This window comes from Balaenoptera borealis, assembly GCF_965194805.1.
Source record: "Balaenoptera borealis genome assembly, chromosome: 16".
NCBI lineage: Eukaryota > Metazoa > Chordata > Mammalia > Artiodactyla > Balaenopteridae > Balaenoptera > Balaenoptera borealis.
The window spans coordinates 75,141,191-75,160,271 of NC_138872.1; the positions used below are offsets into that span (position 1 = coordinate 75,141,191).

The 19,081-nt window shown below is 48.4% G+C and overlaps 1 protein-coding gene across 2 annotated transcripts in view; it reads right to left on the bottom strand.

The window, feature by feature from the left end:
- GALNT17 (polypeptide N-acetylgalactosaminyltransferase 17) overlaps window positions 1-19,081 on the bottom strand; it is a 467,376-nt gene that overhangs the window by 113,997 nt on the left and 334,298 nt on the right. For both annotated transcript variants that reach the window (XM_082358584.1, XM_082358585.1), the window contains exon 6: window positions 6,796-6,913. In XM_082358584.1, coding sequence (XP_082214710.1) covers window positions 6,796-6,913 — 118 coding nt within the window. The remainder of the gene's footprint in view (window positions 1-6,795; window positions 6,914-19,081) is intronic.

Sequence of the window (19,081 nt, forward strand, 5' to 3'; positions counted from 1 at the left end):
AAGGCTTGTTTGGGGGGCAGGGTGTGTATATGCATATGTGTGTTTTTTCAGCTTTTCTTATTTAAGAGGGTGGCAATACACTTTAGAGATAAGTCAGCCTAAGCCCTGAGCCCCACTGTCCAGTGGACCCCAGAGTGGCACGGTGAACACCCCATACTTCTCCTGGAACCTCGTCCCAATTCCTACTCTTGGTTGGGACCCCATCCTACGCCTGTGTTCCCTCAACATCTCACTGCCAGGTCACAGAGGACTGTTACTCCTCAAACTCAATGTTTCTAAAATGGAACTTCTCGAATTCCCACCTACAGACCTTCTTCTCTGCCAGTGTTCTCTAAATGAATCCACCCGGTTGCTCAGAAACCTGGGAGCTACCCCACACTCCCCTCTCATTCATCCCTTATGTTCAATCATCCACCAGCTCCTGTTCATCATGATGTCTCCTGAACGGTGCCCGGATCCATCCCTTCCTCTCCATGCCTGCTTTGGGTATGGATACACACTCTTCTCTCAGCTGCCACAAATCCACTCTCTCTTGGTTTTACTCTTATTCTGGGTCCCTTCTTCTCAGTTTCCTTTCCAGCTACTCCTTCCACACCTTAAATGTTGCTTTTTTTCTGGACTTCTGTCTTATCCCCTCTTCTCATTTCTCTATGCAACCTGTTGCCTCTGGCAACTTCAAATATGCTCTAGGTACCAAAGATGCTCAAGTCTATCTCAAGCTTTGTCCTCTACCCTTAGCTTAATCTCCACACAACCAACTGCCTACTGGATGAACTGGACAGTGTCAGGAACTTCAGACTCACATCTCAGACAGAAAGCATCAGCTTCTGCCTTGTCCCAGACATCCTCCAACGGTGCTTCTCATCTCAGAGAACAGCACCAGCAACTCCCAATTGTTCAAGCTAGTAACTTGAGAGTCAGCCTTGACTCCCGCTTCCCTTCATCCTCTCTGGACACTCAATCCTCAGATCCTGTCTATTCTGCCTTCTGAATGTGTCCATTTCTCTCCCACTGCCCCAACCATAGTCCAGCCTCTCTCACTGCCCCTCCCGAGTCCATCCAGCTTTATCATCCATTCTCCACATGGCAGTCATAATGATCCTCTTATTAAAAAAAAAAAAAATTCTGATAACCTCGCTCCCCTTAAATGCCTCCAGAGGATCTGGGTTATGGGTAAAACATGGGACTATGTATAGATACACATACACACACAGATATATGTCTCTTATGTAGCATATGTCTTTTTCTTTTTCTTTCAAAATGTCCACAGTGGTCCTTAAGAGAAAGCCAAATTCTTGTTTACAAGTCTTGCGTAACCTAACGCCACTAGATGGCTGCCACTATATCTAACATATTTCCCTCTCCCTTTACCTGCTCCAGCCACCTGGTACACCTCGCAATTCCCAGAATATATTTCCTTCTCAGGATTCCAAACGTTTGCACATGCTTTTCTCTCTGCCTGAAATATCCTTTTTCTTTTTAAAACCAGTCTATTGAGGCATGATTGACATTAAAAAGCTGTACATATTTAACGTATACAACTTGATGAGTTTGGAGATAAGTATACCCCTGGGAAACCATCACCACAATCTATGCTATAAGCATACACATCACTTCCAAACGTTTCCTCCTCCACTCTTTACTTATTATTACTGTGCACCTTAAACTTACACAGTGATGTATGTCAATTATATCTCAATAGATAAACAAACAAACAAACCTTTTTGGAAAAGAACATAAGATCTACCGTCTTAGCAACACTTGAAGTATGCAATGCATTGTTAACTATAAGTACCATGCTGTCTAACAGATCTCTACAAATTAATCATCTCATACAACCAAAACTGCCTGGAATATTCTTTTTACTCTTATACTCCACTTCCACACCTTCTTGGCCTATCTAAATTCAACATATTTTTCAAGTCTTCAACATCGTTTCCTTAGGGAGGTGCTTCCCAACTCCCTAGAGCAGCTTGTATTTCCTTGTTATCTTCTCTATTCTCCCCTTGTCCTATCTTTTCACACTCATCCCATTGGTAATTACTTGTTAAATGAATGGTTTTTCTGCCTGACTATAAATTTCATGGAGATAGAGACCATGTCTGTCTACTGTGGTCTCCCCAGTGAAAACGTCTGCTAGAGCAGAGAAGGCTCCCCGTTATATCCAAAAGCATTCATCTGAACTGTTGGCCACCTGAAATATATGCATCCAGATTAAAGACCAGTCGGTGAAATCCCAAAGCCTATTCTATCTACACAAGACCAGGGGCTTTCGCTCTGAATTTTATCACAGGTATACTCTAACCCTGCACTATGAAGACCTTCCCATAGCCAGAGATGACCAACGCCAATAGGGAAGGAAGAACCAAAGACTCATATAATCTAAGGATTAGGAAAACGAGACAGAACTGATGGTCTGGTCACCTCCGGGAATGACCATTATCCAAATCACAACATCCAATAGATAGAGCAGACTTAAGCCCAAGAGTTCCAAATGGAAGGCAAAGGTCACAAGAGGCTTCTGGACATTGGGGATTTTGATGTCAGGGGCCTGAGGGCAGGGAGGATCCTTCATGGTTAACATGGATGCTGGATGATGAGTCCCAAAGCCCATGGACAGAGGAGTGGCCGGGGTGGGGATCAGAGCATCAGTCAACAGCACTTGTCAGAGATGTTTCATGTTTCTACTTGGGCTGAGTTATCCATCTTCACTCTCAGACATCAGTACTCCTGATTCTTGAACTTTCAGAGTCAGACCAGGACTGTATATGCCATCAGCCCCCCTGATTATGAGGCCTTTGGACTCACACTGAATTATACCACCAGCTTGTCAGAGACAAGACACAAGATCGGGAGCAAAAAAAAAAAAGAAAAAGAAAAAGAAAAAAAAAGAACAAGAGATGGGGCAAAGAGTGGGAGCGGGAAATTCCATGTTCATCTGGAGCCCTGGGACTTAGGCCACCCCAGACAGCCCATAATTTCTAAGCCCTTTGAAGGAGGCAGTCCTTCAAATGTTGGTCTCAACAATATTTTCAACAACAATGTACACACATAGGAATTCTGCCTTTTATTCAGTTCTTGAGATGCATGGTGAGCTAAGACCTTTTCTGATGGCTTGAGGATCTGACAGCATCTTTCTACTGTCTTCCTTTCAGAATAGCTCCCAGACAGGATTCAGTAGTGGTGTATGTCACGCTCTTATATGAGAGGTCAGAATAAGACAGTGCCTTTTCTTCCCAAAGCAGACGGATATATTGGAGAAACCTGAAGCCATCTGATTTTATACCACTTAAAAGTAATCTATCTGGTCTTTTCTCCTCGGAGAATTTTTTTTCCTCTTACCATTTAGACATGTTACTATAACATGCCTCGTTAATAGTTTCTGATTAATGTTACTCAGAACAATATGAAACCTTTCAATTTCTGATCTCATTTATTTTCTCAGCCCTGGAAAGCTTTTTTTTCCCTCCACTGTATCGACTGTTTTGGTCACGGGCAAGCTTGCCTTTCATCCAAACAATAGCCCTAGAGTAAACCCTACTGTTTTTTTTTTCCCTGAACCACAGTGACTTTCTATTCTTCCTATTCTTTAATTACTGAGGATGGAATTAAAAAGTAATGAAAAATGTTAAAGAATAGTTAGATCACAGATGGACCTATTTCTTAGTCAAAGAAATTACAAAGATGTGGTCTCATATTAAAATTTCCCCACTTAACTAAAGCACAGAATTTTATGTCATTTCTTATAGGTTATTATAGGTTAATTTATATAATGTATGTGTGTACACTTTATATAATTATATATGTGTACATATATTACATAAGCTCTGATTTTTTTCAAGCAGCAGGGATGGCTTTCTTAATAATTTATTTTTCAAGGTGGGCCTTGAAGCATGTGGACTCTCACCCGGGCCCCTTTCTGAGAATGGAGACGTATTTGCCAGGAAGCCGGCTAAGGTCGGGTGTAGACCAGGGGCTCTCAAACTTGGGTGTGCAACAGAATCATCTGGAAAGCTTATTAAAACACAGGTGGCTGGAAGCCACCCCAGAGTGTAAGTGTAGGATGGGGCCCGAGAACCTGCATTTGTAACAAGTGCCAGGTGACGTGGATGTGCTGGTCAGGGACCACACCTTAAGAACACAGACGACTGTGCAGACGGTGGCTACGTGGACCCCGGACCCAGGCCTTGGCCCTTAGGGTACCAACAGCAGTCAATTCCTGCTTTGAGAATCAGCAGAAAACCAAGGCTTCTGTGGAGAGTCAGCTCATAGGTCATGGGATGACATGGCCTATGGGAAGTAAGAGGCATAAACCTTCCCGAATGTCCAGCGTGGACGCCGGACGTGCCCGGGATAAGAGGCAAGTGATTGCATGAGGGTGGGATCCGAGCCCCATCCATCGGATGCTTCCATAAAGACGCGTGGAGAACAGCCGGGCACGGAGCTACCCCAGAGAAGACGAGTCAGAGAGCAGGCTCTGGGCCCCATCGCTGCAGCCTGCCACGTGGAGGTGCAGAGCGGAACTCACGGGCCCTCAGCTCCTGGCACAGGGGCTGCGCTGCTGCAGGGCCGAGACTGACAAGCCCCTCCCCTCCTGCAGGGATCGGGTGGCCACGAAGAACTGTCACTGCCATCAACACGGAGCCTGGGAGAGCCTGGCACCCAGACCTTTGCTTTGCAAGCATGGGGAGACCAACATCCCAGCAAGCCTCAGCAGTGGGTTCCGCTGTCACCACCTCTGCTCTCCCCAGAGCGCAGGCTGCCACGGCAACCGAATCTGGGGGCCCTCCTGTCCCCATAACCCCTCCACCTGTGCCCCTGCCTCCGTAGGGACAGTGCTCCTTCCCTCATCCTGTTCTCCCCTCTGTTGGTGACGTCTTACCCTCCACTGGGTTCCTTCTCACAGCATAGAGAGACATTCAAATCTCCCTTAATAAAAGTATCAAATTATTAAAACTAATAATTTACAAAATTATTATAAATTTTAATAATTGTATACATATTATATACAAATATACGTACAATTTTATGAACTATCATAAAATTTCTAAAAAATTTAAAAAGCTTAACCATCTCAATGCAGGGCTGCCTTCAGCTCCTTCCTTCCACAAATAAGTACCCGGACAAGTTATCACCTCCCATGTCACCATCGGGCTTGTCTCCATGATGTCACTGCTTCTACGCATGTTGGGTCCTAACAGGCATTCAGTCATCAATCTAACAGATACCTATTGAGCCATGTGTGAAGCATGGTTCTACATGCTTGGGATGCAAAGGTGAGCACCACAGAGGTCTGTGCCCCGTAAAGCTTGCAATCCAGCTAGTTAGTAAAGGCGGAGAAATACAAGACGCGTAATAAATAAGGCAATTCCTTGGCATGCCGGAAGCGGATGAGAGCTAAGGAAAAGAGCAGCGTGAGGAGGGATAAGGAGACGGGAGCAGGGCAGAAACTGAAGTTACAGGCCAAGTGCGACATGCTGGGCCCAAATCTTTTCCTTCACTTAAATTTCAAATGGGTAAAGGCCAAGTATATTAGCTACGATAACATATTCATGGGCTTCTTAATTGCTCGGCTTTCAAAGAAATCTTATGCAAATTCCACTTAGGAAAGAACCCAGCCTGGCACTGAAAACACAGGAAGAGTCTGCAGTCTCCAAAAGGGAGTGATTTTAGGATCCAGGGAAGGTCTCCACCACCCTCTTTGCTTCTGCAGCCTGGACATTCATTACATCATGAGGACATGAAGCCTTCCATTCCACGAAGGGGGCTCAAGTGTAGAGGAGGGGGCGACGCAGTGTCTTCAAGGTCCTGAGCCGTTAGGGAAAACGAGTGAAATCTGACACAGAGAGCAGGCTTTGACTGAAGCTAGGGGTGCTGCACTGGGTACTTGCCTGGTAGAACAAGAAGGAGATTCCAGCAACGGAAGGAGGAAGCAATTCAAGAAACTTAAACCTTACAGTTGTGTCCTGAGTCGTTTCCAACAAGCCTACTTCCCAGGGGCTCAGGAATGCACAAGCTCAGGACAGGGAGGAGTGGGGACACAGAGACCCCAGCTGGGCATCATCCCCCAGGACCCCACTCTTTGCGGTATGGAGGAGGATGTACCAGTTAAGTGGTTACCAGATGTCCCCCACTCCCACCCCTCATTCGGGTTCATTTATCTTAACTCTAAAGTGAAGAGGTTGGAATGCATCAATTTGTCCAACTTTTTTTTTTATGGTGAACTTCATCTTTCAAACAGAATCTTAAGCAATACCCAGTGTCTAAAATATCCAGCAGTGGAGCTGATCTGAATGGGGGGCCAGCAAGAGGCCCATTCTGCGTCTTCTTCCTCTTCCCCCTTCCCATTATCCCCCTTAGAAGCATTTCTGAGAAATGGGAGAGTCCCACAGAACATGGTCCTTCTCTCCTCTGGCATCTTATGATTCTATGATGTACATGAATTGTCAAAATATGTAGCATGCAAATTCTAATTTAAGAAGATGATTTAATTTTAAGAAAAATTTAAGGAGAGAGTGAAACTGGATGGGAGTGGGAACCAAATTCTCTAGCTAATGTCCAGATTGGGTCGCCCAGGCTTGGACAAATTGTTCAACCTTTCGAGGGGGGAAGCCCAGGTCTGCCCCCGTCTGAGGAGGGGTGACAACTCTGCTGGAACATCTTTAGGAACAGAAGTGGGGTGAATGATTCTGTCATTCACCAGCTAAAGAAGCTTTAAAGACACATCAAAAATGACCAGGCAGTTCTGCTCACAAACACAGACAGACTAAGAGGAAAGGATGCCATGTCACAAACCTTGATTCCAAGTTCGATATTTTCTCCTCCGTACACGTCCATCCCAGGGTCCAGAAGACCAATTTCACCAAAGAACTTCCTGTTGACCACAAACGAGCAGCCAATCATGGCTGGTGTTCTGCGGGAGGGAGAAAGAAGCGACAGTCATGTGATACATACACACGGAATATTACTCAGCCATGAGAAAAGGAAATCCTGCCATTGGCAACAACACAGATGGACCTTGAGGGCGTTATGCTGAGTGGAACGAGTCAGAGAAAGACAAATACTGTAGAACTCTCTTATATGTGGAATCTAAAACAGTCAAACTCATAGAAACAGAGAGTAGATTGGTGGTTACCAGAGGCTGGGGGATGGAGGAATTGGGGAGATGTTGGTCAAAGGGTCTAAAGTTGCAGTTAGAAGATAAAAAGTTCTGGGGATCTAATGCACAGCACTGTGATTATCGTTAAGAATACTGGACTTGGGGCTTCCCTGGTGGCGCAGTGGTTGGGAGTCCGCCTGCCCATGCAGGGGACACAGGTTTGACCCCTGGTCCCGGAGGATCGCACATGCCACGGAGCGGCTGGGCCTGTGTGCCACAACTGCTGGGCCTGCGTTCTGGAGCCCGCGAGCCACAGCTACTGAAGCCCGTGCGCCTGGAGCCCGTGCTCCGCAACGGGAGAGGCCACCGCAGTGAGAGGCCTGCGCACTGCAATGAAGAGTAGCCCCCGCTCGTCTCAACTAGAGAAAGCCTGCGCGCAGCAACGAAGACCCAACGCAGCCAAAAATAAATAAATTAATAAGTAAATTTATTTAAAAAAAAATACTGGACTTCCCTGGTGGTCCAGTGGGTAAGACTCTGCATTCCCAATGCAGGGGGCCTGGGTTCGGGGAACTAGATCCCACATACATGCCACAACTAAGAGCCTCCATGCCGCAACTAAAAGATCCTCCGTGCCACAACTATGACCCCATGCAGCCTAAATAAATAAAATATTTAAAAATAAATACTGTATTTATATACTTCAAAGTTGCCAAGAGAGTAGATCTTAAATATTCTCATCACAAAAAGAAATGATAATTATGTGACCTGTTAGGGGCGTTAGCTAATGCTATGGTGGTTGCTATCTTATTGCAATACAGAGATCAAATCAACATGCTGTATACTGTAAACTTATACAATGTTACATGTCAATTGTATCTCACTTGAAGGAGGGGAGGAGGAGAAGAAGCCACCTCTAAGGCACTTTACTGGTGCTGTAGGGGGTAAAGAAACACACGACATACTTCCTGCGTTCAAGCAACTAAGTTGTTATTATTACTATGATTATCGCAGCCATTTATCGAGTAATTACTACATCTCAAGCATAAATGCAAAGCACATTTCATGCACTCTCTCACTTGAAAACATCCATGGTCGTGTGAAGGAGGTAGGACCTCTCCAGCTGAAGCCCGCGGAGAGCTTGCGACCTGGCATGAATCACAGAGTAGAGGTCAGGATCCAGCCAACTGCAAAGCCCTTCATTTTAGCCTTTCTGCTTCACTGCACTCTTCAGAAATGGCTTCGTGAAGGAGCCGGCAAGCCCCCAGACTGCCAAACGCCAGAAATGCTGTTCAGATGCTTTCCTGGACGAAATAGATGTCTCATACAGGAGGCCCCGTGAAACTCCACTGGGGCCGCCAGGAAGCTCTTTGGGGGGATTCTCCTGAGCTCAACTGTAGACCTCAATGTTAGATCCTCGTCTGTTCCTCCAGATCTTGAGCTTGACTTTGACCTTAATGTCCAGACTTTTGACTCCTCTTGGTACCCACATGGTGCGGCAGCAGTGGGACTCACTGGAAAGGTGAGTGTTCAGAGTTGAACGGACCTAGTTTGATGAACATGGGTGCTGCCATGGGAAACTGTACTTGTGTGAAGTTAATGGACCCTCTTGGATCCCAGTGAAGTCTCTGTGGAGTATCGCTGTGAAAAGATATGCAATGAGCTCAGTGCAGAGAGCAGGGGCTCAATGAATAATGCTCCTTTGCCCTGCACGTTTCTCCAGGAAGCTCACCCCAATCACACCTACGGACACAGGACACTGCCCTCTACCGGGGCAGCTGTACCAGTTACACCAGGACAGCAGCCACTTCACTGTCAGTCATTTCCTGCAGCCTTTGGTCCCTCTGAGAGAAGCAGCTGACCCCTTGCTTGGAAAAGCACTATGTGGGCCCAACTCTTATCTCAGTCAACTGAACCAGGAGTGAGCACAGATCCCAAACAGGGTGAATCAAATTATGTTTTTCCCAAAACTTGGAATCGAGACAGTGCTGGGAGCTAGAACTAGATGGTCTCATCCATCTGTAGGGCTCAGGCTGCCATTTGGGGGCAGCTCCGGTGGTCCCTGTACAAGGATGGCTGAGCAGAGGGAGGCAGGTGCACTGTGGAGGTGTGAGACCACGGGATGGGGGGGCGGCCTGGTGTCTTCGGCTGCCCATCTGCTGACAGGTCTGGCTCTGCTCTCTGCCCCTGGGTCATGTGCGAGCCCCCTGTGTCTCTGCTATCTGTCCTCCTTTTATTTATTTATTTATATTTTATTTTATTTATTTTTGGCTGCGTTAGGTCTTCATTGCTGCGTGTGGGCTTTCTCTATCTGCGGTGAGTGGGGGCTACTCTTTGTTGCTGTGCGCGGGCTTCTCATTGCGGTGGCTTCTCTTGTTGCGGAGCACGGGCTCCAGGCGCGTGGGCTTCAGTAGTTGTGGCACGCGGGCTCAGCAGTTGTGGCTCACGGGCTCCAGAGCACAGGCTCAGTAGTTGTGGCGCATGGGCCCAGTTGCTCCGCGGCATGTGGGACCCTCCCGGACCAGGCCTCGAACCCGTGTCCCCTGCATTGATAGGCAGATTCCCAACCACTGCGCCACCAGGGAAGCCCGATCTGTCCTCCTTGACTTAACCCGTGTGTATTAGACTGGTTTCTGTTCTTTGCAACTGAATGGTGCCGATGACATGTGCTATCTCCCCCACCCTCTACTTATGATCTAGGGGTGGGTGGACGTTTTATCACACAGCCAGAAGTGGCAAACTTCAGGGAAGATTCATTCTGGGAGAGTTACAAGCCAGGGTCACTCGAGTGATGGAGAAATGCCAGTGACACGTGTGCTTGGAGATGGGACATGTGGTCCTGGGAGGGCGGGAGCCTGCAGAGAAGGGGGAACGGGAGCCAGCACTGGTGTCACCTCAGTTTTCTAGAGAGCCACTGCTGAACACGTCAAGAAATTCTGAGAAGTTAGAACAGTCTCTCCAACCCCTAAGCTCAAGGTCTGAAAATTCCCAATGTTAACACGCATGCGTAATTAAGATCCTGCTCTAAGACGCTGTGCTTTCTAAGCCCTCGAGGGCAAACAGGGCACTTAGAATCACAGGGCACAGCAGTCAACAAACACTCTCGAAGGGGTGGCTCTGGGCACAGCCCCATGGCTGAAAAGCATGTTTCTCTGAGATTGGTTCAGGATCCACCCACACCAGCATCACCCGGAGGGCTCCTTAGAAAATGCAGATTCCTGGGTGCAGCCCAGACCATGGAACCAGACTTACAGAGACGGGACTTAGGAATTAGTGTTTGTACCAGCAGAACCAGCCTGTGCAGCCGTCTCCCTCTTGAACTGCCAGGTCTCCAAGAGCAGAGAAGTTATCCCCCTAATTTCTCGTTGTATTGCCAGGAGTGAGTGCCTTGCTGACACAGAGCTAGATACTGTTGAATGAATGAACGAGTGTGACAGATCTGGTGACCGCCCCTGGTGGGGAAGGGCCCCGGGATGCCCCAGGGACAAACTAGCTGACCTGAACCAGAAGCCAAGGGCAGCAGGACAGTGTGCGGTCGCTAGGGGAGGGATGGGGGGGATGAACAGAGAAGGAGGGAAGGAGAGGGAGAGAAGGAGGAGGGAGGGGAGGAAGAGAAAGGGGAGGAGGAAGAGGAAGAGGAGGAGGGAAGGATTCAAAGCACAGAACTTTCACTGTCAAGGACACAGGCCGCTTCCTCCTTCCCGATACCTCTCAGTTCGCCCTTTAGGAAACATCTTTCGCCATCACGCAGCCTGATATTTTCATATAACTGGCTTTATCTGGATGGTATTGTTTGGCTGCGGTGGCAAGGAGAGATGGATTCACAGTATGAGTCACCCTGGGTCCTCTACCGGATGCTCACAGCTCTATTCAGCGTATTCCAGCAGGTCCCACATCAGAAGCCCTTGGACTCCCCACGACAGGACGGAGAGGTCCCCTAGTGCCTCCTCATTAAAGTTAGGCCGCAGCAGCCATCCAGCTGTCACGAGGCCCCGCAAAGAGGTCACAGACAAGCAGGCTGCTGTCCGCATCCTGGCGGGCTGTCAGAACCCAAAGATGAAGGGCACGAGGCTTGGTCCTCAGGCAACGAAGATGTGGAATGAGCAGGTGCTCATTATTGCTGTTGGTGGCATGTGGAAAGGTCCCCTAAAGGCCACGGTCAAACACCTGCCACCGTGTCAAGAGGGTGCCTGGGCGCTGGTACACATCTTGGCACTCTAATGAGGCCAAGCTTGACAGGGATGGTGCAGAGGAGGGGCTGGAAGCAGCCTGGGAGACCAGCCCCAAGGAGACGGCCTCCCTGCTAAGCCAAGAACCCAGTTCTGCAAACAGCAGGGATCCGAGGCTGCCCCACTATGCTGGGAGCAGGGCAAGGTTCAAGCAGGTGACTGATGTATCACTGGTCGATGTGGAGACTAAAATAATTAAAAGGCGTATCCTCACCCATGGCTGGACCAGCGAGTGGTGCTGGTGAGCTCAGTGGATGACTGCTCTGAATTCTGGATTGATGATGGACAGCTGTCCTCACCGCTCGGGAGAAGCAGGTCTCCAGCAGAAAGCCTCCACCTGGCCCTATCTGGGACCCACTGCACTGGTGGCACGGTTAGCCAGACCCGTCCTTGCAAGCAGAACCAAGAGCCCACCGGGGCCCCACTTCCCCTCCAAGGTTTCATCCTCACCTGCCCACCAAACCACAGTTGATGGCACTTCGGGGTGATGAGCTCCTGGAGCGTGAGCCTACAGCCTCGTTCTTCAAACTCCACTGCGATTACCACCATCAGCACAAACATTTCAGTTCGAGATCATTCAAAAAAGATAATCATATTAAGGGATCTGCCAAAGTCTAATAGCTCCATTATGGAGGAGAAGAACAGAAATTAAAAATAATCGCCTTTATTGTTGCTGTTCCAGAGAATATATGCAACATACACGACGGTTCCAGCTGAGAGAGAGAGAGGAGAAAGGGAGGGAGAGACAGGGGAGGACAGGGCGGCAGGCCCAGGAATTTCCACCCAGATATGCAGAGCTTTGTCAATGTCACTGCTCCCTCTCCTCGTTGGTGACAAAGGGCCCATCTGTGTTCTAGATGTGTCCACCCTCAAAACCCTTCACTGGCTCCCTACTCTCTCCTGAGTTAAGTAAAGTTCTTCCTTAGCGTGCCTGCCCATGGCTTGAGCACACTGGGCAATTCATTGTTCGGGAAACGTGTCCCAACTTATGCCTGGACGTCCTTCTCCAGAAATGTCCTCCACAAGACCACCTCCGTCTGCCCAAATCCTACCCACCCCTCAAAACATAGTTATCTTTTTTGGAAAAAAAAATTATGTTGCAAAAAACACAAAGATATATGTCTTACAGAAAATATACCTTGACAAAAATACGAAAACAAAAAACTCATCTGTGCTCTCTGGCCGTAAGCACTCAACTCTCTCATCCAGCCCCTATCGTTCCAGTTCACCTCCTCGAGCTCACCGGGTCCACCCCTCCTTCCACCCCACTGGGACCTGCAGTCCACTGGCGCTGCCACCTTGACAGTGGAACCCCTCCTCTTGTGTTTTTCCCACCCCCCAAGCTCAAAGCCATGGTTGCTTATTGTAAGAGTGCCCTGGCTTCCCCACTCCCACTTTGCTTTGTTGGCAGAACCCTGGTGCTAAGTGCAACTCTCCGCAGGCTGGTTTGGCTTTAAATTCAGGGCTTTGTGTGTCCAGTGGGTCCTCAGTGGTGTCCTACAATCCTGCTCCAGGGCTCGCGTTACTCCACCCTGACTCTCCTAGAAGACTCTGCCCCAGCGTCTCCTTCCTCCGCAAACCTCCCACACCACCTCCTCCCTCTCAACCAACCACGTTCCTTCCTACTTCCCTAAGAAAGCAGCAAACAAAAGCGGATGTCCCCACCTCCCACATCCACCCACTTAGTGGCCCCCGTCACCCGCCTGCCTCCCTTTTGCTGTAATTGAACTGTCCATGCTCTTAGCTGAGGCCAGCCCCTCCACCCATCCTCTCTCGCTGCTCAGGGACCTCACTTCAGCCATCCCCCCTCCCCTAAATACACCTGTATTAAAAATCTATTCTTACTTTCTGTACTCTTGATGCTTTGGCACTTGGGGCCTTGCTGACTGGGGAGAGACTGCCCCTCCCAGGACTCGCCAGTTCTTAGAGACAGCGAAAAACCAGCTGGAGAAGATGTCTCTCCTATGCAAACCAACCAGCCCTGAGCCCACACTCCCAGCCACCTCCCCTACCTGGTCTTTACACTCCAGGAAGCAATAGCCCTCTACCCTGATCACCCCAGGGCCAGGAACCAGATAACTGGAGACAGCCCCCTACACCCCAAAATATTCCAACTAGCTGATCCTAAGCCAGATCAGCTGCTTACGTTGCCTCGCCCATTTCTTCTGGAAGAAACCACAGTAAAGACTTGGGCTCTTGCCTTCTCCTCATTTCTCCTCCTCCTAACTTCCCCAGGTGCTTCCCCGGATGGCCCTGTGTGGCATGGCAGGCCTCCTTCTCTTGGAAACTGTGGGTAACAAACTATCTTTTTAATGGCAATAATCTGTTGTCCTCGCCATATCTGAATTTAAAAACCCTGAGTACATATTAGAGCAACACTGTACATTATCGTCTTCCGTCCTGGGCTGGCTCATTCCTAGCACTCACAGTCTACAATTCCCCTCTTGACCCACTTCCCTTACAGCTGCCTCTCCTCATTTTTTGCTCCCCCTTACAGCAAAGCCCGTTTAACGAGCTGTGTAGGGGCTTCCCTGGTGGCACAGTGGTTAAGAATCCACCTGCTGATGCAGGGGACACAGGTTTGAGCCCTGGTTCGGGAAGATCCCACATGCCGCAGAGCAACTAAGCCCACGCGCCACAACTACTGAGCCTGCACTCTAGAGCCCACAAGCCACAACTACTGAGGCTGCATGCCACAACTACTGAAGCCTGCGCGCCTAGAACCCATGCTCCGCAACAAGAGAAGCCACGGCAATGAGAAGCCCACGCACCGCAACGAAGAGTAGCCCCTGCTCTCCGCAACTAGAGAAAGCCTGCACACAGCAATGAAGACCCAATGCAGCCAAAAATAAATAAATAAATAAATAAAATAAATTAAAGAGCTGTGTACACTGGTGTCTCCAATTTTCTCTCCAGTTCTCTTCCAAGCCACTCAACCAGGCTCTCATCCTCACCACTACATGGCAAGTGCATTTGTCAAGGTCAGAGATAACTCATCCTATATCTAATGGCCAATTCTCAGTCCTCATCACGTGTGCCCTCCTAGCTGCATCTGATACAGCAGATCATTCCCTTTCCCTGGAAGCAGGCTCTCCACGCCTGGCTGTCTTCCTGGACGCCCCTTTCAATCTTCCTTCTTGACTCTTCCTTTGCTTTCTGATGTTCAGGGTAGAAGGACTCCAGGGCAGAGCCCTTGGATCTCTTTTCTTCTCCATCTGCATTCACTCCTTGGTGATCATGTTTGCTTTCTTGGCTTTCAATAGCATTTATATTCCAATAGTTTCCAAATTTACACTCCAGTCTGAATCTTTCCTCTGAACTGCAGACTGGTACATCCAATTGCCTACTCAATGTCTCATTATGTCTAAGGGATCCCTCAGACACAGTTGGAAAGGAATCGTTAACCGTCCTTCCACTCAAACCTGTCCCACCTGTCTTTTCTATCTTAGGTAATGTCAACTCCATTCTTCCAAATGTTGGGGTAAAAACCTTGGTGCTGGGACTTCCCTGGTGGTCCAGTGGTAAAAAATCCGCCTTGCAATGCAAGGGACTTGGGTTCGATCCCTGGTCAGGGAACTACGATCCCACACACCGCGGGGCAACTAAGCCTGCGCGCCACACCACTGAGCTCGTGCACCTCAACTAGAGCCCGCGTGCTGCAAACTACAGAGCCCAGGCCCTCTGGAGCCTGCGTACCACAACTAGAGAGAGAAAACCCACACACCACAACTAGAGAGAAGCCCACGCACCACAACGAAGAGCCCACGAGCCACAACGAAAGATCCCGCATGCCACAACTAAGACCTGACGCAGCCAAAAATAAAAAATAAAAATAAATCAATAAAAATTAAAAAATATATAAATAAATAAAAACTTGGTGTTGGCTTTGGCGTCAACTGGTCAGAAATTCTTATGGCTCTACCTTCAAAATATATCTGGGATCTGAGGACCTCTCACCATCTTCACTGCCACCATGTAATCTGAACCATCATCATCATATTGCCTGGATTACCACCATGGCTCCCAACTGGCTTCCACCCTGCTCTCTTGCAGCCAACTCTCAATGATCTATTGAAATGTAAGTCAGATCAGGCAATGTGTCTGCTGGAAACCCTCCAGTGATTCCTCATTTCCTTCAGAGTAAAAGTCAGGGTCTCACAACAGCCTCCAAAGCTCCATCTGGACAGTCTGTGTTTCTGAGCTTCTTCTTGCCCTCTCTGCTCCAGCTATATTCCTAGGTATACGCTCAAAAATAACTGAAAAGAGGTATTCCAACAACAGCTTGTACATGCACGTTCACAGTAACATCTTTCACAGTAGCCAAAAGGTTGAGCCCAAATGTCCATCAATGGATGCATGGATAAACAAAATGTATAAGGTCCACCTGTACAATGGATTACAGTTCTGAGACATGCTGTAACATGGATGAACCTTGAAAACATCATGTTAAGTAACAGAAGAAAGAAGGTCATATATTATATGATTCCCTTTACATGAAACGTCTAGAACAGGGAAATCCATAGAGATAGAAAGCAGATTGGTGGTTGCCAGGGGCAGGGGGGAGGGGATAGTAGGGAGTGACTGCTTAGTGGGTACAGGGTTCCCATTTGGATGAAAATATTCTGGAAGTAGATAGTGGTGATGGTTGCAAAATATTATGAATGTACTAAATGCCACTGAGTTATACATGTAAAATGGTCAATTGTATATGTATTTTACCACAATAAAAAAATGTGGAACTGGTGATAATAATCCTTAAGCCTCCTTTGATTGTCACATTACATTATAAGTGGGAACCCAAATTTTCCAGTTGCCGTTAAACAGAGGGCAGGAGACTGGAGGGGTGGTTCTATCTCCATCCTTACCTCCTATTCATGGAGAAAGATTTTCTAGCACTCTGGAGATGCCGTCCCAAGATGCTTCCAACTTTAGCCCAAACACCATATTTTCACAATCTGGGATAAATGGCGCAAGCACCAAGGTGCTCACTCTAGGATGGGTGGGGACACACGGCCCCAGGGCTCAAGGAAAGCACATTAATCTAAACGTCCTGCTGGGTGGTCGTCCAACCATCTGTGACTCAGTCTCCTCATCAGTAAACTGGGCATGAGACTCTGTCCTGGAGATCTAATAGGATTGTGGTTAGAATCTGATGAGGTGATGAAAACACACGGTCTCCGTGCAGGACAATGTACTCAACACGTGTGAGGTGTTATCAAGAACTTTAAAGAAAAGCAGAGGGATGAAGGACTGAGGGAGAGGGGAACAGAGGGGAGAAGCTGGTGAGGAAGTATCCTGGCAAATGGTGTCACTCCAGGAAATATTTTGGGTCTAGAACAAGACAGGCAGCGAAGGAAGCCTGAGTTCTAGGAGGAAAGAGAAATAAGGAAGTCTAGTACACAACATGGTATAAAGGTGTGAAGTCTGATGTCAGTATCAGGGGTGGGTGTATGAAAACACCCCAGGGAAGAGAGTGGGGCAGTCACAGTGGCCCAAGAGAAATGCCTGTCCAGCTTGCAGTGACGGGTGAAGGACGCTTAGCCCCGCAGATGGCCCAGCCCGTCCATAGGTCACCTCCTCTCAGCCCTGAGGTCAGGGTCAGCCTGTGCCTCTGCCTGTGGGGTCCAGGAGAAAATGTGTGAGATCCCACCTCCTTGCTGCTCCTGGCACTTGTTCAACTCAATGCCTTATCCGCACCGCACAGAAGGGCTCTCAGTAGGGGTCAAGTGTGGCTGTTCGTTTGTGCATTTGGTCATCTGGTCAACAAGCATTACCAGGCAATGGAGGATGCCTTTGTAAGACTATGCACCAAGCGCTTGAGGAGATAAAAACACACTAAGAGATCGTCCTCGTGGGGAAGTAAAGCAAGCACTACTTCTTGGTGTTCCTTAGTAAAAACGGTTTCTGGTTGAAGCTTTGGAGTTATAGCGATGTATCTATACGTCTGTATCTATATGCGCCAGCAAGGCTGTTGGAGTGGAAAGATCAGACTCCAGGGGTGCAGGGGAAAGAAGGAGCTAGAAAACTGAGACTGTGGATCTGCGGCGTGTGGACACGGTGAGGAGTTGTCTTCAGAACAAAGCCCCCACCGGGAAGGGTCTTCCCTCCTCCCGTTTTCAGCGACGGCTCTCACCGGGGCACCGGGGTGTGTGCGTGTCGCAGCGCGGCTGGTTGCCTAGGTCACCACGGTGGCTACAGGGGCTGGAGTGTCTGTCTGCCCCTTGCTTTGCCCTGCCCACCTCTTACCTCCTGCCGCTCTTGGAGCTCCCAACTGCCCCCCACCACTGCCACCCCAGTGGCCACACCTCCAAATGCATGTCTGGCTGATGGTTCAGGAGTCGGGGGTCCGGAGCTTATACCGTTTTCTCTTTTCTTTGGGCCTCGCTGCCTTTCTTTGTCCTCAAACTCAACCCCTGCCATTTTCCTTGGTCCCAGCTCTGCCTCAGCTAACATCCAGGCCTGTTAGCTGAGACTCTTCTAACACCAAGGCCCCATTTGTAGGAAAAGCATAGACAACTCATTGCCATCCCTGGAGCTATCTTTGCATGAATTTCTGCAAATCCCGTTCTCAGAGCCCAGCCAGCACTGGGATATTTTGGGGGTACCATCACGTTTTTCGGCAATAAGTAGCTTGGTTAATCAAAAATGCACTGATTTCAGTGCATTTTATTATAACATCGCACACCATGAGTTCTTCTACACCATTTCCTAATAAACACAAGTTCCTGATGTGGATGTCACCCTCCTCAGTCACCCTCTGGCACAGACACTGGTTTGCTAAAGTGACCAAAAGACAGGGCAGGGACGGGAGAGGAGAAATCAGCAGGCACCGCATCACCCAGGCCAACAGCGCCCTGTTGCGATGCATCTGGGGCTGCAGGAGTATAATTCATAATTACTCCTAATCCTCAAAGCAGCCCTACTTGGTAGCTATTAGCCCCACTTTCCAGCCAAGGAAACTGAGGCTAGAGGTTAAGTGAACTGTCCAAGGGCAGACACATGCAAATAAGTTCGGAGCTAGGAGCAACCTGGTGGTGTCCGATCCCACACCGTCCCAGGTATCCTGCTGCCTCCCAGACGAGATCACTGAACACCCGGCAGCAGCTAAGAGCTCTCGCACTGGGTAAAATAAGTGGTCCTGCTTTGAAGATTCCTGGGAGCTTGCAGCTGCTGAACAGTAAAAATACAATTTGGGGGAAGGAGTTGGCTGGCTCTCATAGAATTCTCAACTGGCACAGTACAGTAATTTAATACTCAGAGTTCCATTTGCCTCTGCTATACATATAAATACCAAGAGGGTAAGTACCGCTGCCTTTTTAAAAAATCAAATGCTGGATCCAGCACACAAATATCCCACCAGAAAATAGGGCCCAAAGGCCAGCGCTTCGCCTGTTAAATGGAGGTAACACGTTCCCTTTTGCTGCTGAAAAGATAATTCACACCGAAACAACTTCCTCCAGATTGGGAAGTGAACTGTCTGGGTATTAAGAGCCTTTCCTGTGGAGGATAAAGGTAGCGCTCATCTCTCTGCAGTGCGATTTTTCACAGATGCAGAAAGTGTCAGTGGGGATTGAAGCTGCCAGTCCCAAACGCCTTTCCTTGGCTCACTGATTTGCCTAGGCTGGATTTATTAAAACAAAGACCCTTCAAAATACAAGCTAGTGCTTTGTCTTAGTAGTTTTAAGAAATTAAAGTAAACAAATTTAAGTTTTCTTGTATTGAAAATAACCTATGATTGTATGTTTTGCATTCC